Raw genomic sequence first — 23,240 nt, forward strand, 5'->3', positions numbered from 1 at the left:
CTGTCCTTAGAAGCACTTCCTTACGTGAGTCTTTGGGTGTGCAGATGGTGAATTAGTGATGTCCCACTTAAAATGCAGGATGCTGTTGAACAGGATGGTGGCCTTCCATGGGCATATCTTGCTGGTGAGGTTGCTTTCAGGGGGCATCTTTTATTTGGTGCATACAGAGAGAAGGGCAGGATCTAGTAAAGGATTTCTGCAGGATTTGGTCCTGGCTATGCATTGGACCTTCACAGCTGGTGCTAAGCAATGCCTGGGACAGAGCAGGCATTTGGGATGTTCTGAGGATGGCATTTTAAATGTTGAATGTCCATTGCACTTTCAGGATCAGGATATGTTACAGACACTTTCTCTGTCAGCTGAAATACTGAAATATTTATTGTAATGGAGTGGAAAAGCATTCTCGTAAACATCTGGTTCTCCTGGTCTTACAGAGTGATCTTGGTGTTTACTACAGAGTTATTTTACATACTTTCTTTGACTGGGATAGTGGTGTTAGTTCTTTGCTGTCCCCTAGCCTGTCTGCTTGAAGCCTACCTCCTGTCTTACCTCCTGGTCTTGTAACTCTTTGAGACCAGGGCCACCATTCCTGGGTTTTGCCCTCGGTAGACACAATGCTGCCATGAAAACAGTTAGGAAATGAGGAGCGTTGCTTTGTGCTCATGGAGGCCATAAGCCAGCACAGTGCCATGCTTAAGGTCTTTATGTCCTTGTGAGAGGCTGACCTTAAAAAGTCAAGGTGGAAATAAAAGAGCTGGTGATGTGAGGTGGGTCTGAAAGGAAAGGTAAGAGAAGCGTGTATTCAGCTGGGTGTGGCAGAATGGCAGGCCCACATCCAGCAACCCTTCTACTAGGATCTTGTGCTTCCCTGGGGACTGCAGTCCTGCTCTTACATCAGCCTGAATTGCATGAAGCAGAACACCCTGGGGAAAAAGAAGAGGGATTCTGAAGGTGATTGGATGCATTTGTACCAGACAGTGACAGTAGCTCCTGTTGATTGCCTGGTCAGGCACTACCCTTCTCAGCTCCAAGCTCATTCCCATGACTGAAAATCTGGCACCTCTGTCTCCTCCCAAGGAATTGCCTGGTTCTGAGGGAGCACCATGAGGCAACATAAATGCCCTCAATGGCTGGAGCTTGGGCATGTGCCACAGGTCCTTTAGTGTACCCAAGGGTCCTCAGGAGTCTGGACAAATGCTACAGTGGGTTTTGTAGTGCAGCTGCAAGGGATTTCATAGATGGGATGAATGAAGGGAAGGAAAGTATTCAGAAAAAGATATTTTCCTTTCTTATGAAGCTTTTTCTTGTAGTGGAAGTAGCCAGCAATGGAAAAAAAAGCTTTTTTTCCCTGTTTTCCATTGAAATGTAATGGGGGCTTTATGACAAGAAAAAGGGAAGAAGCATCTGTGAGATGAAGTGAACAAAGACCTCTCTCCTATAAAGACAGGTTAAGTTGTTCAGCCTGAAGAAGAGAAAGCTCTGAGGAGATCTCACTGTGGTCTTCCAGTACTTAAAGTGGGCTTATAAAAACAAGGGAGAATAGCTTTTTACACAGGCAGTGTAGGACAAGAGGCTATGGTTTTAAACTAAAAGAGGGCAGGTTTAGATTACAAGTAAGGAAGAAATTCTTTACTGTGAGGGTGGTGAGGAACTGGCACAGGCTGTCCAGAGAAATTGTGGAGGCCTCATCCCCGGAAATGTTCAAGGCCGGGTTGAGATGGGATGGGATGGGATTATGAGCAGTCTGGTGTAGTGAAAGGTGTCCCTGCACATGGCAAGGGTGTTGGAACTAGATGATCTTTAAGGTCCCTTTCAACCAAACTGTTCTGTGATTCTATGATTTTGACTGAGTAGTTTTCTTTGATGGATGCAGGTACTCATAGCTCATCCATCAGATCGGAGATGCCCTCTCTGTGCCAGCACAGGGAGAGGAAGTGACTGTCTGGGCTGTCTGCTTAGATGGCTGATTATCTGCAGCAGCAAACCATAGAGAAATTGTGTTTGCCACCATCAGGACCCAGCTAACCTTGCCCGTGTTTTGCTCCTTGCAGATGTGCCGGCGTGTGTACAAAGGGATCCCGCTTCAGGTGCGAGGCCAGGTCTGGTCACTTCTGCTGGATGTCGAGAAGATGAAGAAGGAGAATGAAGGAAAATATGAGGTATGGACTCTACCTGGCAAAGATGGCAGGAGCAAGGTGATAGGGAGGTTAGATTGGTTGATGGAGCTGGTTTGGTGAGAACTGAAAATGCAAAGGGTATAAACTCTTTTTCCAGGGGTTTATATTAAGCTGGGGTCTTTTAGCATGTTAGCTGGCTGCTTTCTATAATATGCTGCTTCTGTTTGTTCTGCTGAAAGTTGGGAGCAAAGCTGCTGTCAGTGTTACTGCATCTTTAGAGAAGCAGGGAAGAATGAGGGGAGCTTTACATAAGCAGCGTGTGGAAGTCCTTCGTGGATAATTAACTTATTTTCCAAGCCTGTGTTATGATTTATCTTGCATCATGTACTAGGGTGAGGATCAGGATGTTGTGGGGACAGTTATTTTTCAGAGGCAGGAGGTTTCCAACAGGTGTTTCTAAAAATCCCTGCCTATTAAGTGGGATGATGGTAACACTCATTATAGTTAGTCGAGCGTGGATGTTACTGGTGAGGTGCCGCAGGGATGGAGGCACACGCAGGGGCTGGGGGAAGGCTGCGCTCACCGCGCTCACCACAGTAAGCACAGATAAGGAAGCTCTCCCAGCATGCAGATTAAAATTGTGCTCCCTCCCTCAAAGCTGTGCTGTGCAGGCAGGGAAGCAGTCCAAACAAATGAAAGTCACAAGGAGTTTATCTGTGCTCCAGAGGGGTCTGTGATAAACAGGAGCTTCAGGGATAATAGGCTTTGTTGGATGCAAACCCTCTACAAGATCATCTTAATCTACCTCCTCTTTGGTGCTGCCTGCCACCAGTAATTAGCTCTCCCCTAATTTTCTCCAGGAGAGGCTCAGTGCAGGTCCTGGATGAGGGGTTTTGCTTTCAAGAACAGACTCAGCCTCAGACTTGAGTCCTGGAGGGACTGGTTCCAAGACCACCCCATTTCTCCTTGGGGCATAACTCATGGCACAAAAGCCTGAAGGCTAATATGGGACATTCCACACTTGCTTTTGATGTAGGTGTGATGCTCTGCCTCACTGGGGTTTGTTAGCTGCCGCTAGAGGGCTTGAGGGGAGCTTGAGAAGGCAGCAGGAGAAATATACTATATTGGCCATGGGGCAGAGCAGAGGCATCCTGGCTTTTACCCATTGCTTTGTACAAGGTCTTTGGGAAGGGGCTTCCAGCTTTCTAGCCTCTGCTCTGCCACCAGCTTGCAGGACTCATAGCACTAATGAGCTCAACAGACCATCTGTGGAGCCCCCTGGTTATTTACACTGGGGAAAAAAGGAGAATAACCCATCCTGTGTTTCTTCTTTAATGTCTGCACGATTAATAAAGCTCCTGGGTGCATAGAGTTGACACAAGTGCTGTGTGACCTACCTGCTATTCATATGCAATGATTTAAAAATACCCAAAGTAGGGTATTTACAGTCTTTGGGAGATTTCTGTGTTGTTCTGGCAGGGAAAACAAGAGGGCCTTTAGAAGGAAAATTTGAACTGAAGTGACCCAGTACACATGAATAGTCATATTCTCTCAGGTAGTCTGCCTGGCTTTGTAGAGGGCAAGGAGCCATAGGATACAGAGACCACAGTATTTTCAGCAGGAAAATTATGTTGTTCATCTGATCTTCATTCCATCATCACTTTTATCCTTACTTGTCCTGTGCAGGCAATAATTCAAAATACCCCCTGCACTGTTGCTCCGCCATACAGCTGCTTTCAGTTTTGGAGTTAATATTCCCAAGATGCTGTGATCGCCCTAAGTGGTAGCTGTGCTGGACACATGTGGCTGCTAATGACCTTCTGATGTTCCCCAGAGCTGATGTGGCCACCTTGGGGGGTCAACAGCAGCCTGGAGGCACCTGGTATCAGGCTGACAAGCATTCATAGGATGGCAGCTGCTGGAGCAGATGATAAGTATCCATGCAGATGTTCTATTTTCTGTCTCCTCTGTGAGCCAGGAGTGGTCCTGACCCTGTGCTCAAGGCAAATTGGGCTTGTGGCTTATCTCTGCTGCCTGCAACTTGCTGGTGAGTCTCAGTGTGCCTGAAGACAGTCATCAAATGTATTTTCTTCATGCAATTAACCCTGTAGACATTAAAGGAGGAGGGCATGATCACTGGTGATATCTAAAGTCTGTGAGATGATGCTTAGCTCTAGCATAGTGGTCCTTGCCTGCAGTCTGAGCAGTGGGTTGCACATGGGACTGTATTTATCCATGGAGCATCTTCATCTTGGGGCTCTGAGGGCACAATTGGTTGAGGTGGTCTTAAATTTTAATTTGAATTTCCATTTCTTTGCAGTGGATTTCAGTAATTTTCCTATGTGATTCTGCCTTAAATGATTAGCCAACCTATGGGGAACATGGGGATTCTTGGCTTTCAGTTTAGCTTCTGTTCTAGATTCTGCCAGTTAGGGAATATTCCAGGAGTGCTTTTCTAGTGGAAACTCCTTAAGCTGAAGATGATTCTCTTCTCCAGGGAAAGTAGTAGTTGGAGATCACAGAGTCTGTCATAACAGTTTGGACTTCATTATGATTGAGCCTCTGAAAAGCTGAGAGTGCTGTGTACATCTGTGTATTAGTTCCTTAAGGATCAAAAGAGCTTTCAATGCTTTATGACAGCCAGCCAGGCAAAGAAATCAAAATAAATGAGAGTGGAATTGAACTGTAAATGTTTTAGATTCTGAAAACTCAGTATGTGCATTGGAAGATGGGCGAAGGCTGGGTTGGCAGCTGCTGCTGTCTTAGAGTGTGAATGTGGGGTCATCCCCTTCTCCCTGGGCCAGCAGCACAGACAAGGGGTTGGGGCTCACCTCCAGGCTGCACTTCATTGCTCCCTGCAGGACATCAATGTCACTTGCTCTGGATAGCTCTGTGCAGCTCCCAAGCTGCCACTCCTGCTGCAGGAATCCTTCTCACTGTGTGGAGAGAGGTACAGGCTGAGATGGTGTCTGATTCCTGCCTCTTGTCTGCTCCTCTCCCTTCCAGCAAATGAAAGAACAAGCAAAGAGGTTTTCATCAGAAATCAAGCAGATAGATTTGGATGTTAACCGCACCTTCCGAAACCACATCATGTTTCGGGATCGCTACGGAGTGAAGTGAGTATGGGAGGCTTCTGTGGCTTATATGGGCAGTTGTGCCAGTGCATATGTGAGGGATAGCTGGATGGGGTGGCCAGCAGTCCCCTGGCTCAGAGCAAAGCCATCTTTACCTTCTCCTCAAACCATCACACAGTGCAACCCACAGGTGCTGGGCTGTTGTTTCTCTCTTCAGAGAGATCCACACTGGAGCAGGCTGTGCTGTGTGTGCTCGTGAAGCTGGAGACCTCATGCTCAGGCGTTTTAATATCCTTCTTTCTCCCCAGGCAACAGGCACTCTTCCACGTCCTGTCAGCATACTCAGTTTATAACACTGTAAGTATTAAGTCCACTTATGCTTTATGTATTTTTATACATATGTAAAGATTTAAAGAAAAGCTTTATATATGTGTGTATTTTAATGTGTATGTATATGTAATAAACACACACTTATTTAGCCACTTAATTAATCGCACTAATTAATTACCACTTACTTAAAATTCCCATTTTAAGTCGTATTAGTGGGTTGTACAGAGTTGCAAGACTCTCGGGCAGCACAAGAATCTTTCCACAGTTGTTTCCTTCCTTTGTTCATTTTGTCACCTGGTAAATGACATCTGGCAGATTTCGTTTGGGCGAGTGTCAGCAAAGAACAAGAGATTGCCCTTTGGCTTTTCAGCAACACTAGTCTTCTGGCAGTCTGTCATGTTTCTGACTTCTTGTCTTACATCAAATGCTATCCTTGTTGAAAACACTCATATACTACTGCAAACCAGTCATTTTTAGCTGAAGGACACAGGCAGAATAAGCAAAAATTAGCAGCTGAACCTACTGTGTCCACCTCCAGAAGGGGACAGTTATCCTAGAAGATGCTCAGAGGGTTAGTTAGGGAGCCTCCCTCATGCCAGATAAATGCTTACCAGATTTATTTACTGTTAAATTACTTCAGTGCTCATATAGCTGAAGGAATCCAAAACAGCATTGGAGCCACATGCTTTTTGTCATCCCAAAGATAGATTGGACATAAGGAAGACATTTTTTATAATGAGTGTGGTGAGGCATGGAAATAATTGCTCAGAGAAGTTGTGGATGCCCTATCCTGGAAATGTTCAAAGTCTGTTTGGATGAGGCTTTGAGCAACCTGGTCTCTTGGAAGCTGTCCCTGCCCATGGCAGGAGGGTTGGATGAGATGATCTTCAAAGGTCCTTTTCCAACCCAAACTACTCCTTGAGTCAGTGACATGGTAGATGCTGTAGACATATGGGAGCTGTGAATTTGGACATAAACAGTAAAGACTTTGAAATGGGACAGACCTTGGAAGAGGAGAGGGAAGTACAGGCAGCTTTTAGCATTATGGTAGACTCTGCCACCATGGCAGCACATATGCCCCTCTTGACTGTTGCAGGAAGTGAGCTACTGCCAAGGGATGAGCCAGATTGCAGCCATCCTCCTGATGTACTTGAACGAAGAGGATGCGTTCTGGGCACTGGCACAGCTGCTCACCAACCAGCGCCACGCCATGCACGGTAAGGCTGGGCTGGGAGCGAGGGTGTCTGGCAGAGGAAGGGAAGATTGTTCAGGTTGGTCGGTAGAGCTTTGTTTCTCCTCACATATTTGTTTAATTAAAGTGGGTGAGGCTTAACTACTTGAGCCCTTGCCTGACTAGGGAGCTGAACTTCATTCTTGGAGGCAGGCAAGTTCTTATTAAAAAAACCACGTTTTATCCACCTGAGCTTTAGTGCTCAGTAATTAACACTTTCACATAAGTGCTGTCCTCCCTCCAGGGTACCTTGCCCTTGGCAATCAATTAACTCAAGGCTATGAGTTTCTAAGAAGTCTTGGAGAAATACATCCAAGAGTATCCACGCTAAATGTGGATGTAATTCCACTAAATATGTGATGTATTATTTTACTTCAAACACATTAAAGATCCTTTCATCTTACTCGTGGTTAGCAGTAATCTATGCACAGAGGATTATTTTATGGGTAGAGAGCTAAACCTTACAGCTTGATAACTTTGGACAGTTTTTAAATGTCTGTCCCACTAGATTACGAGGCACTGCACAAGCTTGTAGTGTTGAAATACCTTCAGCTTTTCTCTGAACCTTAGTAATCGCTGAGGTGTGTTTGCAGAGCTCTTGGCCAAGCCAAGTCACAGGAGGCAGGCAATGGGAGCTGTGTGGGCCTGCTCCATGGGGCTGGATGAGAAGGACCAGCTGGGCTTGGTCTGAGGGTCCTGTTGCCCAGATGGGGTGAGGGGTGACCTCTGGAAAGGAAGGTGAAAAGGAGGTAGCTGGGCACCCTGTGGTTCAGCCAACTTCAATAGGTGCTGCAAGATGAGAAAATCAGGCTCTCCCTGTCAATGCTGCAGAGCTTTCCTGATTTTTTCTTTTATTTCTCTTGTCTTTTCTTGTTAAGGTTTTTTCATTCCTGGGTTCCCGAAGCTGCAGAGGTTTCAAGCCCACCACGAGCAAATTTTAAACAAACTGTTTCCAAAACTGAAGAAGCACATGGTATCTCTTTACTATCACTATTCCTATAATAATGCTACATTTCAACGATAAAGCAGTTAATACAGTGTTTTACCAAACAGATGCACAGCTGAATGTATTTCTAATCATACAGGACTGCTTCAGCTGCAGAGGCTGGCATTTATTAAATGGGTAGCCCACATCTTGCCGAGGTGAATGGTAATCATTTGCTTACTGGTCATCATCAGTGGAGGGACTGCTGAAATTTAAAGGCTTCCCTAGGAGAGCCAGGCAGGAAGGCTTACAGAGCCTGCAGCAGGAGGAACAGCAGTGAGGCTGGGCTGTGTTCTTACACCAGCTGCAAGCCCAAAGGCTGGTGCTGGTCTGTCAGGAGTATTATTTCAGTAATTATTAGCTCCAAGTGCTTTGCTGTTGTTTTAAGTCAGGAGGCACATAAGATTTGCTGGGTGTTTTGTTGCTTGTTCATGTCCAGTTGCTTTTCTCTGTAGCAGATGGTATACAGGCCCATTTGGTGGCTGCAAGAGCATCTGCAGGGCACACTGACTCCAGTCTAGTGTCCAGGCCACTGTTTTGAAGCACCTGCTCTCCTCCTTTTTTTTTTTTGCCTTGCCCCTCTCTTTGCATTTGGTGTAGACAGTTGGTGTTCAGTGGCCAGACTCGTAAAGTTTTCTTATGCTCCCAAGAGGCTTGGTGGCCCCGTCTCCAGAAAAAAGTGTTTGTATTACCATTATCTGCAACAGCTCTTGCTTCATGCTGCAAATGGTTGTAAAAGTGAAACAAAGCCATGTTAGGTTTTCACTTAATTATAGTCATGGGCAGGGAAGGGGATGGAAATAAACCAGAAAGCTGCTCATTCCTTCTGTTCCTGAGGGCTCTTCAGGCTTGCAGGTTCACAGCACCAGCCAAAAGCAAAGGCTGGAGCTTGCCATTCATCCCATGAGCTTCTTTCTCTTCTGTCACCACTCCATTGTTGGCTTTGCAGCAGAGGTCGTGTCAACTCTGCACACATCCCAGCACTGGGCACCAGATGAAGAAGTGTTTGACTGAGGTGGTGATGCTGAGGTTTTTAAGAGTTTTCCTTAATCTGTCAGACTGATCTGCTCCTGCAGCAGCCATGCCATGTAAATGAGGTGGTGCTTCCAAAGCTAGCTTGACTGTGCTCCTGGAGGCTTGCATGAGAATTGCTATGGAAACAAAAATGGTAGTCTGCAAGGAGTGAGTGGTTTGGGTTCCTGGAAGGTTTTTATAAATCCCTGGAGTAGGTATTAGGCCAGAAAAGCTTCTCCCAGAAATCCCTCTCCAATGCTATGGCTGAAGTCTGGCCACATTGAGGATCAGGTTCAATGGATGTCTTGGGCAAAGACCAAAGCAGGGCTTCAACACTTGTGTTTTAAGCAGGGGTTTGTTGGGAGATGGGAAATGAACCACAGCCACATCCTGCACCCAGACCCCAGAAAAAGTCAACCAACCAACCTTCCCCAAAGCCTTATGAGCTGCTTGAACTACCAGTGACCAGCCTGGTGAAATGCCTGTCTCTCTTTGCTGTCTTTCCCCAGGACAAGGAGCAGATGACTACTGGGATTTACACAACCAAGTGGTTCCTGCAGTGTTTCATTGACCGGGTGAGGATGCTTTGGGGGTTTTTTGCTGCTCTGCTATTTGCATGCATGGTTATATGCCTGTGTTTTTTGTAAATATCATACTTTGAAGAAGATGTTAATATTTTATAAGGTGGGATATTATGTATACTATCATAAGGCAAAAGAAATTAATAAAGGAGAAGCTAAAAACAACTGCATGTCACTGACAAGCCAATTCCTGCTGCCTCATCACAAGCAGTCGCAGGGAGATGGCTCAGCATCAGCAGTATAAACTTCAGAGTCAGGAGAGATCTTTCTCTTGCCCACTGGCACTTCTGCAAAGGCAATTAACCTCACTTTGGCACTGGAAACTACACAGAAAGAAGTAGAGCTGGGGGCACAAACCTCAACAAATAGTGGTGCAGCGACTGCAGGCAAAGGAGCAGATTTGGGCTGGAAACATGTGAAAGCGTGAGAAAATTGCCCTGATTTGTTCAGAGCTAATTTGCTGGTCCTGAGCCAAGACTTTATTTTTAAAGCATTGTGCTTACTGGACTTTAATGCAATGTCCAGACATGCTAATATTTAAGACATCTGCGTGCTCCAGTCTCAATTTTCTGCTGCCCTGTCTTGTATAAAACAATGGACATCCTCTTCCCCTCAAGAGGGAGCTCACTGCTTTTGCCACTAAAAGCTGTATAAAATGTAAAATCCCTTTAACTGCACTAGCATGTGGTAAAAGAGCTACAATGGTCAATTGTGCCAAACTCTGGAGAGTCAGTGCAGTATCCTAAATTTGAACCTAAACATCTCAGTAGGAGTAATACTGATTTCTGTGTTGGTGAGGTGCTTTAGATATTTGCTGAGAGGTGTGGGCTGCTCCATCACTTTGGCTATCGGTTCAATCCTATTTGTCAGATTGGGTCTGGGTGAAAATGAAAACCTCTTGCAAAGGTGTTTTTAGCAGACAGAAATAAGCCTATATATAAGAAAGACCTCTTCTTTGGACCAGATAAATGATTTTTTTAATACTTAGTGATGCATCAATGGACTTTCAGACCTATCCCATAAATAGCCTTTCTGGGAAATCTGGGTGGATACAGGAGTTGTGTTTTGCACTCACAAAGCTGAAAGATTATGGTACTCCCTCCAGGTTAGGGGAATCCACATGCTAGCGTGCTTGTGAGGGAAGTTTCTCTTTTTTTCTGCATTCATGGATAGGTTTTAAATATTTCCCCGACCACCCAAATTCATTAGCTTTAAGGCAAAACCATAGGTGATAAAAGATGTTTTTGTGCTTTAGATGGATTCCTGACTTGTAAAGCCTAACCCTGTTGTGTATTTTGGTGCAAGGTGATGCAGTGATGGCAGCAGCATCTGTTTCATCATCCCATTTGTGATTTGTTTGTGTGTTTGAAACAGACCCCATTCACGCTGACCTTGCGGCTGTGGGACATCTACATCCTGGAAGGGGAGCGAGTGCTGACGGCCATGGCTTACACCATCCTCAAACTGCACAAAAGTAAGGTCCCACCTGACTGCATCCCCTATGGCTGTGGTGGCACTGTGCTGGGCCACCCTTGTGCTGACCTGAAAAACTTTACTGACCACTTCCAACCTCTTGGTGCCCTGCGCTGGCCACAAAAGGCACAGTCCAGGGGAGGAAATGAGATGCCACAAGGCTTGACTTGCTGTGCTCAGCACATAGAAACCATCTGAAATGCTCCCAGCTGCCTTTTTCCTATGTACTATGCCCCACAAATTGCTTTTAGGGGCAATACAGACAGCACCCCATCTGTCTGCAGAGCTTTATGTGGTGGCTCAACTGAAAAGTCTGTAGAAGGACAAGTAAATCCATTAATACACTTCTAAAATGAACAAAACCTGGTTTTCTTGCATAACATTAAGGCAGTGTTGTTTCTACCTCAAGATCTTTGTAACTGTGAACCCCTTCACTCCCATAAGTTGATGGCCTTGCTGTGTCACTCTTTTGGCCTTCATCTGGGGCAGGAGTGCATGATGAGAATCTTTGGGCCAGCAGAATTTATGGGACTGCATGTGTTGAATTCTGTAAACAGCTACCCTGTTCTTCCTTCAGTTAAGTGAAGAGCAGACTATCCAGAAATAAATTTTGAAGTATCCTATTTGTCTGCAAAAAGTGGGAAACTGGCAGGCAGGCAGATGTTTCAGTTTGGCTGTGAAATCTCGCCTGACTAATGTGTAGTGCAGGTTGGCATCTTTTCCTACAACCCATTCCTGCCTGTATCCCACTCCTGTCTGCAACCTTTGTAAGGGCCAGCATCTCTTCCTGCATCCCTGCCTGCTGGCTGGTGAAGGTTGGCATCCCTGGCTGGTGGTGGCAGCTGCCGGCAGTGGCTCTTCAGCCTGATGCTCAGGGCCTGTCTCATGGAGCTTTTCCTCCTCCTAGAGGCATTGGTGAGAACTTCCAGAAATGGCCCAAAACCTGAATCCTCATCAGCACAGCTCCCAGCCCTCCCATTGTGCTGCCGCTGAGAAGCTACTGCTCAGGTGGCATGGATATATGCGTGTATTGATGATCCTGAGCAAGTGTGGGAAGGTGGGAGAGAGGCAAAAGTGTTCAGGCTGTCTCACTGTGGAGTGGGAACAGCAGCAGAATCCCAGATCAAACCAAAGCATGGTGTAACTCACGCTTGTGCTACCATGAAATTTGTCTGTACCACTGCCATTACTCCTTTCTCTCATCCCCCAGAGCGCTTACTGAAGATGACACTGGAAGATTTACGTGAATTTCTGCAGGAGAAAATTGCTGCTTCCCTGCAGTACGAGGACGATGCTGTCATCGAGCAGCTGCAGGTGTCAATGACGGAACTGCGCAAGATGAAATTTGACCTGCCCCCACCAGGTGGGTAGAGGGGAAGGTGGGCAGCCCAGCAGGGACCAGAGCATCCCACTGGTGTGGCTGAGAGCTGGGGCAGCCCAGAGGGGCTGCCACCTGTTGTGTGGAAGCATCTGTCTTTCTCACATTCTGGGTGTGCACAGTTTGGGTTTCATTTTGTTTTCTCTGCTTCCAATGCAGCAAAGCCTGAGGAGTTTCCAAGGAAACCCCTGGGCCTGGAGCTCTCCCTCAACCCAGTAGCCATAAAGGAAAACGCAACGGCCAATGGCCAGAATGGCCGGGTGGGTGAGCACACTCCAGACAGGGAGGCCCATCCCCACAAAGTTCCTGGCGCACCAGGAGGAATGACAGTGGTGGAAGCAAGGACTCCCACTTTCCAGGGTAGTGAAGCAGCTGAAGAAACAAACGTGCCTGTTTCAGATGGGCGACCACTGGATGAGGAGGGTCAGGTGGAGCCCATCATGAACAAGCAGCCATCATCTCTTCTGAAGGCAAGCGAGATGCAGGCCCAGCAACACCTCCTGCCCACGGTCCTGCCTCCAGAGCAGCCTCTTGTTGCTCCTGGCTGTGCTGTGGTGGACCATGGAGTCTCCCTCCCTGGCCCAGCTGAGCACAGCTCCTCAGACTCCTCTCTCCAAAACAGGCTGGCTCCTCCCGACTCCAGCACTGCTGAGCTTTCTGCTACGGATCAAGAAGTGTGGCAGCCAAATCCCACTGCCCTGCCAGTGGGAGAACAGGCATCTTCCCTGAGCAGAGACGTAGTGCTTGAAGCAGTCCCCCATCCTCTGCCAGCCGGCTGCCAGCAGCTCTCCTGCACGTCACAGAGCGATGGCTCCCCCGAGAGCAAGCACGGGGAGGAGGCGGCGGAAGACAGGCAGTGCAGGGTGATGTTGCCGGACAAAATGGGCCTGAAGCGCTCGGCATCCAAAGCTGCATCCACAGGAGAGCTCCTCAGCCTGCAGCACAATGGGCTGGGCAGTGCCAGCGGCACCACGCACTGGCCCGAGGCCGCAGGCGCGCTGCCTGCGCACAGGCAGGCGGGGGGCAGCGTGCCCATCTTGTCCAGCAGAGAGCCGGAGGCAGCAGGGCTGGCCGAGGGCTGCCCCGCCCAGCGGGCAGGGTCCCCTGTGGTGGAAGGGAACAGCCCCTACGTCGTTATCAAAACCACCACTCCCCTCCACGTGGCCCATGCGACAGAGCAGGACTTCTTGAACAGAAAGCAGGTGGCATTGCCTCTGTCAGAGACTGGACATCCCCTGCCTACCACCTGCATGCCACCACCTCTTACACCAGACCCAGAGGAAGCAGAGATCCAGAAAAGCCTCCAGAAACCATTAAATGCACTGAAAGCCCCACGACCCCCGCTGAGCCCCAAACCAAAATTACCACTGCAGGTTGCCAAATCCCGCTCAGAGAACAGTTTCCTTTCAGGTTCTCCTTCCCTGACAAAGCTGCCCAAATCAGTGACGTTCTAGTGGGGATGAGGAAGGGGAAACTAAGGGAGAAGAAGTGGGTTCTGGAGAAGCACCCTTGCCCCATTTACAGGATCCCCTTCTGTCAGCAGGGCTGTCGGGGTGACAGCACAGCACCATCACACATCAAGCTGTGCTTTGGTACGAGCGGCCAGCAAGGAGATGAAGTGGTGGCCACCAGCGCTAGGAGACACCAGCAGATTGGATTTGCATGTTTCCTATGGACAAATTGGAAAATGCTTTCATTTTTTGTTCCTCAAAGCTCCCCAAGCCTCATCACTTGGGGAAAGAGGCAGGGCTGGTGAGTTTGTTGCTTGTTTTCTCCTGCTCCTGTCTGCTGTGGGAACCCACGACCAAGTAAGCAGGCACAAGGTGTCGGAGTCTGAAATGCTTTCTTTAAAATGCCCCATTGGTGCAGCCACAGCATTGCTTTCAAAGGCCTTTGTAGCAATAGATCTTTATTTCATTTCCCAGACCTGCAGCTGTAGGCAGCAGAATTTCCAGGCAGTGCCATGGCATCCTGGCAGGACACAGGCAGCCCACTGCTCCCTCTATGCAATTCCACAAGGCAGTGCCTGGCTGTATCTGGCTCCTGCTGCTGTGGTGGATGGTGTTCAGGAGGACAGATTTAACGGCTGCTGAGTCCCTGGGGCATCTCCTTGGTTTCACCCTGGTGGGGGGCTGCCAAGCAGGGTGGTTCTTTCCCAGGTTCTCAAGGTGACAAGGACAGCGATGAAGGTGGAGCCTGGTCTCCTGGGCTGAGTGCCCTTGCTGCTGGCCTTTCCTTCGCAGGGCCAGCGCAGCGAGCAGGCTCGCTGCCTTTCTGTTCCCCAAACAGGACAAGGGGCTGCTGGCTCGGGAAACCTGCCTGCACTACCAAGCTACTGGAGGTGTGGTGGAGTCTAATCACAGTGCCCCAGATAAGTCCACTTTTGCTTTGAGTAAGTTAAGTGTCAGAGTGGAAAGGGTGTAGGAATTGGGGAAGGGGGAACACATTGCCCAGAACCTGATCTTAGCCCTCTGGTTGAGCCCACACAGAATTAACAAAAGGAAGGAAACTTAGACATGATGGATGCCCACATGCCTGCTTGCCCTTCGTGCACCAAGTCCTAGAGGCTTGTCCATCTCCTCCCCATCCCAGGGTGCTGCTGCTACACAGCCTAGGCCATTGGCTGGAGCTGTGTCGGGATGTGGGGATACACCCCATAGAAAGAGCTGGTCCAAAATTCTGGTTCCAGCATCTACTTCACACCTAGAGGTGAAGGGACTTCATCAGGGAGGCAGATCAGTGAAAAAGCAGGAAGTAGTCCAGATATGCTGGATTTGACTTTGCTGTCCAGAAGGAGTAGCTGCAAGTGCCACCTTAGGTGGGACTGCAATTGGGATTCCTATACCTTCAACAGAGATTCTGGGCAAAAGCTCCTTTAAGTTCTAAAAATACTTTGGAAACTATTTTTTTTATCTCACAGGCTGCTTCAGTTTTATAACCTGATCTAAAGCCTACCTGAAAGCCCAGCAGAAAACTTCCACTGAATTACTTTATGGGTTCCAGGAGCTGGACTTGATGATCCTGGTGGATCCATTCCAGCTCAGCATATTCTATGGTTCTATGATTTATCAGGGTTTATTTTGCCTTGTGTACATGTGGTGGTTTGTTTGCAGCAGGGCATGTCAAAGGGAGCACTGGATTTTTGTTTGGATGTAGCCAGCCAGACCACAGCACCCTCAGCTTTCATTGGAACCCCAGCTCTGTCCCAGGCCCCATCTTCCACTGAGCCTCCAACCTTGCCCATCCTCTCCCTCTGCAGAGCAGGGATAACCCTATTAGCTACCTCGCAGGGGTGTTGTGAGGAGTCAGTGTTGCTGTTTGAGGAAAAGTGCTCTTTGAATGTTCAGTATTTGTGTTTTGAGACACCACAGGTCCTTTCTAGGACAATGGTGCTTGAGTTGTTTTTAGAGTATGTTTTTCTGTAACTGTGCATAGTTAAACGTATTTGTGTGTTACAATACCTGTGCAGTATTTCAGGACAGATATCCATTGCCTTTTGCTAGCAGCCCACTGGCCACAGGAGCTCACTGGGGAGCAACAAGAAGCATCTGAGAGCTGTTGGTCACATCTTGGCTTGGCTTCTGTAGCTTGGGGCTCTGTCCTCTCCTTGAAGGCCACATATTACTCCTTCTAATTCATTTGAGCATCACACATGCAAGAGCTGAGATCTCTTTCCCCTTGTTTTAACCCATTTTCCCTCATTTCAGGTACACAGCCTTTGCACATCGTGTTGCTTGTGCACCTGGACTCCTCACACAGTGTGTGTCGGGGATGTTTTGCAGTATTAACATTTAAAAAGGTGGTTTGCTCTAATTTTGGAGAGCTGTCAAATGCATAGTACTCATTGCATGGCATTTGGTGCATGATGTTCAACATCAATTTTGACAGGGCAAGAGGTGAGAGTTGTCCTTCCCTCCAAGCCCTAAAGGGAATGAGCAGCAAGGTCCTCAGTCATCTTCAGGCCTGGGGAAACCACCAGCAATGTGCATTGCTGTCCTTGGTGTGATGCTGTCACTTGAACACATCAATGCATATCCCTAAGGAGCTGCCTGCTCCTGTCTCCCCTGCCTCTTACTGCAGACAAAGCTGCAGCCATGCTGGGTCTGTTGCCAGCAAGGCCTGGTCCAGCCTCAGCTCTTTCATTGGGAATAGGAAGGGAAGGAGAAGGATGAGGGTGGCAGTTCAGCAGGACCAATTAGCTAACCCAAGCCACTTGCAGCCCTGCCCTGCCCCCTGCAGCAGTTGCAACCTTGCCTCAGCAAAACTCACTCTTACTGTGAGCAAATGGGGGAAAGCAGCTTCCCCCATCCTTACCCTTGTAGCCCTGAGAGAACACTGGCCTTGCTGCCTTCCATGGTAGGTAAAGACCAATGCTGTGGGTTTGGGTTTTGTAGGTTTAGTTTGTTTTCCTTTGTGTTGTTTGTTTGTGATAGAGCACTTTGAGTGGCTGCAGCACTGGCAGGCAGCAGGAGCCACGGGACCCAGCTCCAAGCAAGGGCCAGAGGTTGAGGTTAGGGTTTCTCAGCCATGCACTTTGAGAGCCTGGCTACCATCTGCTTTCCTTTTTATTTGCTATTCTTGTTTACAGCGTGGAACGCTTCTTCCATGACTCTTTCTAATGTATTATAATTATTACTTTTAAGAAAAAAAAAATTGTCTGCTTTTTTGTTTGTTCAGTTTGTTTTTTTTAAAGGAAGTGGTTTTTTGGGAAAAAAAGTCAATAATTCCTTTTTATGCTGATCCAAACTGTTCAGAGTGTTTGATGCTGTGTTTTACATGGTTGTAATAATAATGGTTAAAAAAGTTTAGCATAAATTCAGACTCCACGAGGTTTCTTACAGGAGCAGAAGCTGCACCAAGACTGGTTGCCTTCTCCTGATAACTTTTAGCTTGGTTACTTAGTATGCTGCAGCTGCAGCAGGTCCATCCTGCTCCATCTCTGCTTTCTTCCCTGGTTTTCTACTGTAACGAAATCCACACATCCCCAGCAGCAGTGGAAAGAAAAATGCTCCTTTCTACTTACCACTGTCTTCTCCCAGCTGAACAAAGGGCAGCATCAATTCTGACACATGGCTGCTGATCAGCAGCACTGCTGAAGCTTGTTTTTTGGCCAAGATTTTGTGTTTGGAGTTTGTTTTCTTGCCTGTAGGCAGTGTAGGAAGGGCTGGACCAGGAGCGGGTGAACACAGCTCCTTGCACAGCAGGTGGGTGGGTGCGACTCTCACTCATGAGTCAGGGCTGAGTCACGTTTCCAGCAGTCACTGGAGCCTAAGGTGGTGCTGCTGACAGCTGAAGGAGCATTTTTAAAAACCTGTGAGTGAGCAGTACCTCTGACACACCCCAGATTTCATGGCCAGGGTTTCCTGGGCTTAGATGACCACAGTGCTGTTGCTTTTGAGGTGTTAAATGTGAGCAGGGTTCTGGCTCCCCTGAGAGAAAGCTGCCACTCTGTGTTAAGCAGCATGTTTATGGTAAACAGGCTGTCTCTGCCAGAGTAGCACAGAGGGTACAAAGACTGAAAGCAGATGGAGGGGCCAGAATTAGCTGAATGGCAGCCTAGGATTTAAGAGCAGTGCCTGAAATTGGCATCCCCATGTGTCTGTCACCCATTGAGTGATGTAGGCTGCTTTTCCTGCTTCTATCACTGCCCTGTCTCACTTAAGAGGTCAAACAGGAACAAAAATTGCTCTCCAGTGCCCTTAAATTAGCTCATTTATATTAACTGGTTAAAACCTGGTCTGAAACACCACAGAAAAACAAAAAGAAAGCCCCAGCACCACTGAACACTGCAGTCTACTAGTGCAGAAGCACCCTGAGGATGCAGCTCTTGGTACATATCCTGTGCCATTTCACACTGGATGCAAGGGTGAGATCCCCAGGCTGGAGTGAAGCAAACCTCATCCCTCCTGTGTTCCAGGTACTCACAAGCACCCTCATTGTACAAGCTGCTTCATGTCAATCTCCCACCTACCAGCCAGCTCCTGTGAACCTGTTGGCTCTCAGGGAGTGCCAGGTGGGACCAGGTTTGAACATCTGCCATGGTTACCTATGTGACAGGCAGTGCAGGGCTTAGATATAGCATTTATCCAACTGCCAAAACAGCATCCCTGTCAAGGAGAGAGCAGAAGTGTCCAGAAGGGCAGCTTCCCCAAGGGAAGGTGAGTTGTGCTAGGTTTGAGGGTTGTGTTCCTCCATTAAACAGCCTTGGTTCACTTGGTTGTTGAAAAAAAAATGAAGTTACTGCTTATTGCTATCCTTGATCCCCAGACACCCTGCATGTGCCTGGTTGTGGCCTCGTGGCTGTGGTACTCTGACCCTGTGCCTGCAGGGACCAGGAACAGGCGTGGCTCCACCACCTCATCTGACAGCATCCCTCCAGCTAATGCAGGAGTCCCAGAGATACCCAGCCTTGAACTGATGCTTGATGGGGCTCTCAGGTATGGTTTTGGGGTGCCAAGCACCCACTGCAGCAAGTCCTTCCAAGGGGAGACCACCCCTGGGACTTGCCCACAGGTAAGCCTAAGCCCTTCCCTCTCTTACCAGAGCAGTGTTAAGACCTCGGGGTGAACATAAGCCATGCCTGGTGTCCAGCCTGGACTGAATGCCAGGCCTCCAGCTGCTGCCAGGTGCACCAGGTCATGGCATGCTCCCTGCAGCAGGGACGTGTCACCACGGGAGGTACTTGTGTCCCTGAGGGGATGGGAGGGTAGACAGCCTCTGTGTCATTCCAGCAGTACCCCTTGCCCTCTCCTGTGCCCCCCAGGGCCTGGGTGCTGCTCAAAGGGGACAAAGAGCAGGACAATCCCGAAGCCCAAGGTTACAAATACCCCCTTGCTGGACAGCAAATGAATTCCATAGATGGTGTTGAGGCTGCTGCTTAAATTCTAGTGGTCTTATCAACTGAGGATTGGTCCTCCCAATGCCTCTTTCTCTGCACTTACAATAATAATACTGGTATTTGCCATATTATCTATCCCCCTTTTCCTGCTGGAGCCACTGCTGTCATCTTAGCAGCTCTCCAGCTTCCAGGGCTGGTCCCCAAGGCGGAACTGCAAATTCTCCAAGCTGTGCTCAGTTCTGGTGCCCTGGCAAGCCCCCCTGTGGCTCCTGTCCTTCCTGGCTCAGGAGCAGGCAAACCAGCAGCACCAGCAGCTGGGTCAGGCAGGAGACCATGTTTGTCCTTGCTGCTCTGGCTCCCTGCCATGCCCTGGCTGTGCTCATCACCATCCCTGCCCACCTCCCACAACATGGAAAGCTCATCAACCCCTGCGTGCCTCCGCAAGGCTTCAGCCAGTCGGCACTGAATAATTGATGCTAAGTGGAGCCTGGACCAGAGCCAAACTGAAGGAGGGAGCAAGGCTTTGTGCTGGGTTAGGCTCTGCTCCCAGGATACAGCACGGGGAGAGAGATGGGTGGGCTGTGTCTGGCAGCTTTGTGCCCCAGCCAGTTGAGCAGGGCAGTTGGGAGTTTGGCTGGGCCTGGGAGTGTTCCTCCTTTTGGGCTTGCTGTGCTGCTCACCTGCTGCTCACGTGTTGCTGTGTCCTGCTGCCATGGCCGTGCTGCTGTGTTGTCATCCATCACCTGCTGCTGTGGCACCTGCAGGAGCAGCATGCTGCTCTCATGCTCCTTGTATGGCAGCGGTGGATGGAACTTGGGGAGCAGAGCAAGACCCCCAGTCCCAGCAGCCCTTACTAGGGCTGGTACCTTGGCTTTCCTAAGCTACAGATCCTGTACTCAACCCCTAGCAAGAGCAAAGGAGTTGCACATGGGGCCAGGCCTATCTGCCTCTTCCCCTTCCCACCAGTTGCTGGGGGCCAGGATGGTGGCTGTCAAAACATTCTCTGAGCAATGTCATCCCCTTCCTGCAGCACATCCCCAAGTATAAAGCAGCATATGGAGAAAATAATAGCCTGGCATGTTAAAGAGGCAGGTCTGATTGGTTCCCAAACCATCTCCCAACTCCTACTGCCTCAGTGTCTGAGGAGGCCCCCAGGGCATACATCAGCATCCTCTTCACCTACAAGGATGTCGGCACCAGGACAGTGCAGGAGACAACCAAACCACAGCGGGAATGTCTCACCAGGAGATGCAGCAGGTGGAGTCATCCCATGAGCATCCTAACTGGCAGCAGTTACAAAAGACCCCAAGATGGGGATGGAGAAGACTTAGAAGGCACACACAAAGACATGAGTCCAAGGGATTGGAGTCACTAATGCCTAGCGATTCTTCCACATAGTAAAACAGTCTCCTCCTAAGACACAGAGAAAGACTAAGAAGCTTCTGATTTTGTTCAAAACTGGTATGTGCTCCCTTAGAGGTACCTGTGGCTACATGGGATGCAGTTTCACAAGTCCCTCTTCCATTAAGAGCCCTGAAAGTCACTCAGCCTGGCCTCACATCAGAGCCCTTCCACTGGCACATCTAAGCCTACAGACTTCGGTAACCTCAGGCTTGGGGAAGCTGGTACTTGAGTGGCTTTGCCTACCTTTATGATGAAGGCAAGAAGTGATACAGAAGTACTGGAACGGTTTGCAGCAGTGGCTGTAGTCCAGAAGGGAAACCTGGTCTGCTCCTCTACCCAACCACACTGCAGGTGAGGAGAATGAGGCCAGCATTTAGCCAAGGGTGCTGTGTAAAACTCAGCCTTTCATTCAGCTGCCCCCACCACCACCCTCACATCTCAGGTCTCACTCCAGCACTGAGTCATTGCAGCCAGCTCCTGCACAACCCAGGTCTTTGCCAAAGCCCTCAGCAAGCACCATGCACTCGCCTGCTTTGGAGTCACCCTCTCTGCTAGCTTAGGAGAATGCTTCTGTGGAAGCCCTCACAGACCAAAAGGCATGAGATCTGTTCAAGCACTTGGTAAGCATCTTTAAGGACCTTTAAGCAATTCTGGCAGTTGACTCAGCTGTGATGTCTCTGTAACAGGGTGTGGGGCACTTGAATGATATGAGAGAAGAACACGTATTATATGTCTGTCCTGAGACATCTGGACCTGACCAGATTAGAACAGACCTTGTCAGCTATTGTGTTATTTAAGTACAGAGGTGGCACTCCTCCATCATGGCATATGCAGTCTCAACATAATCAGTAGGGTGCTGACTGAAGCCTTCTCAGAGCTGATTTTCACACTGGCTGGAGACCCACAGCACAAGTTTAGTTCAGCTTTGCCATAGCCAGCTGAAGAGATCACAAGAGCCAGAGATGAGCTGATGTACTCAAATACAGAAAAAAGCTCACCTCTGGATTCTTTTCCAGCTTCAGCTATGCAATAATGAAAGTAACTCTACATTCTGCTCACCTGAACACATGCCTCTGAAGCAGAACTGAGGTACACAACAAACTATCGTAAGGGAAACAACTGCAGTGTCTGAAAACTCCATCTTCCAGTTCCAGTACTTCTCGAAGAAATTTGCCTTGAATAACTATGAGAAAAATCAACTCCAAACCCCTCAATTTATTTTCCAAACCTGAATTCACTCCAGTGGAACTATAATCCTGGTATTACTTTCAGACTCGAGAAGTTCAGCTAGCATTGTGAGCTTGTGTACCAACCTCCTGCCTGTCAGGGACTAGAAAGATGCTGTCCTGTCCCCAAATCATCATCACCAAGGCAGCAAGTCAAGAGTAACAATTCCACCTGAGAGAAGTGAGAGAAGTGATAGAACCTGGTTTTTGTCAACAGCAAAGATCAGACCACATCACAGCTGATGCATTTTGATCGGTTGTGATTTTCCTCCTGGAACAAAGATGCAGTACGGCATTAATACACAATTAAAACATGGCTTTTGGAGAAGAGCTGTACTGTCAAGCTTTTAGCACCTCCTTTTGCTCCTAACCTACCTCCAGCTTTTAGCATGGACTTGAACAATGACCTGTGTCTGGATTTCTTGTGACCTTCTAATTACAGGTAACCAGCTCCTGTGATGGTCTGTTACTGACCAGGCCTGACAAGTTTGAAAAACTTACCCTGAGTGCAGAAACCTCTCTGAAAAGGAGATGCTCTTACTTCAGCTTCCTGCTCCTCACCAGACTCTTGTAAGTAATTTGTATTCTGGCCAGTGCTGTTCTAGCATACCCTCAACCACGATGTGCCAGTTTCTTGGAACTTCAGCTATTGCCTGCCCTGCAAGGACACCTCGGCCCTGGTGCTCCTCAGCTTCCATGAACACAGCTCCCAGTCCTTGACTATGGCATTTGGATCCCAGCCAGGAATGAGAGGAGACTCTCAGTCGTTAGAGCCATCCAATCCTTGAGAGAACCCCAGTGCATTACTTCTCTGAAGGCCTCCACATAGATCTATCCCATCCTTTACCAAGGGCCTGGGAAAGAATGGGACAAGTTCTACTGCAGATGAAGAACACCAGGTTCCTAATGCAGTGACACTACCAAGCAAGGGCCCCCAAGTCATCTTCTAGAAGCACAAAGTACCCCTGTCCTGTGGCCAGTTGTGCAAAAGATGCCAACTTTAGGAACAAACTCCGTACTTCCAGGCTTCACACTTGAAACAACTCAGAATGGGAGGCTTTCTGGGAGTCTCTGGTCCAGTCTGACCATGTAACATCAGGTTCAGCATCTTCAGCAATCCACCAGCACAGGGAGAGACGCTGCTGCAAACAGCACATCCAGCTACAGGCAGGGCACTCTCCCCTTGGGAAACTTCTGCCCCTCCAGCAGGTATCAACCCTTCTTCTGCAGGAACAGGGTGCCAGGCAGCTGCAGCCAGGGTGAGGGCTGTGCCCTACAGCAGTTCAGAACAGGCATTTACAGAAAGCAAGCCATTAGCACAAGTCCCCTCTTGCCCAGGCCAAAAGCAAAGGCAGCACCCCCAAGGAGCATGGGAGCTGAATTCTGCTGCTTTAATTCTGCTGCTGCCTGGCATGATGGACGATGGAGAGTGGGATGGGAGGTTGCTTGCATGGATGCTGGGAAGGCCCTGGGTGGGCTGTGGCTTTGTGCTGGGGTGACCAGGGTTTCCGTACTGGTTTTGCCGTATGAGGCTGTGACTCACGCACCACCCTCACTGCTCCAAAACCAGACCAACCTTGGCTGCCAAA

General features: G+C 48.6%; 1 protein-coding gene across 3 annotated transcripts in view; it reads left to right on the forward strand.

Annotated features, from left to right (window-relative positions):
- LOC116997848 (USP6 N-terminal-like protein) overlaps positions 1-16,847 on the forward strand; it is a 75,496-nt gene extending 58,649 nt beyond the window's left edge. For all 3 annotated transcript variants that reach the window (XM_033062997.1, XM_033062996.1, XM_033062998.1), the window contains 9 exons: positions 2,052-2,159; positions 5,124-5,233; positions 5,500-5,548; positions 6,618-6,738; positions 7,631-7,725; positions 9,261-9,326; positions 10,707-10,806; positions 12,016-12,168; positions 12,343-16,847. In XM_033062997.1, the coding sequence (XP_032918888.1) occupies positions 2,052-2,159; positions 5,124-5,233; positions 5,500-5,548; positions 6,618-6,738; positions 7,631-7,725; positions 9,261-9,326; positions 10,707-10,806; positions 12,016-12,168; positions 12,343-13,637 (2,097 nt within the window). In that variant the 3' untranslated portion in view covers positions 13,638-16,847. The remainder of the gene's footprint in view (positions 1-2,051; positions 2,160-5,123; positions 5,234-5,499; positions 5,549-6,617; positions 6,739-7,630; positions 7,726-9,260; positions 9,327-10,706; positions 10,807-12,015; positions 12,169-12,342) is intronic.
- The last annotated feature ends 6,393 nt before the right edge of the window (positions 16,848-23,240 follow it).

This window comes from Catharus ustulatus, chromosome 6 (genome assembly GCF_009819885.2).
Source record: "Catharus ustulatus isolate bCatUst1 chromosome 6, bCatUst1.pri.v2, whole genome shotgun sequence".
Classification (NCBI taxonomy): domain Eukaryota; kingdom Metazoa; phylum Chordata; class Aves; order Passeriformes; family Turdidae; genus Catharus; species Catharus ustulatus.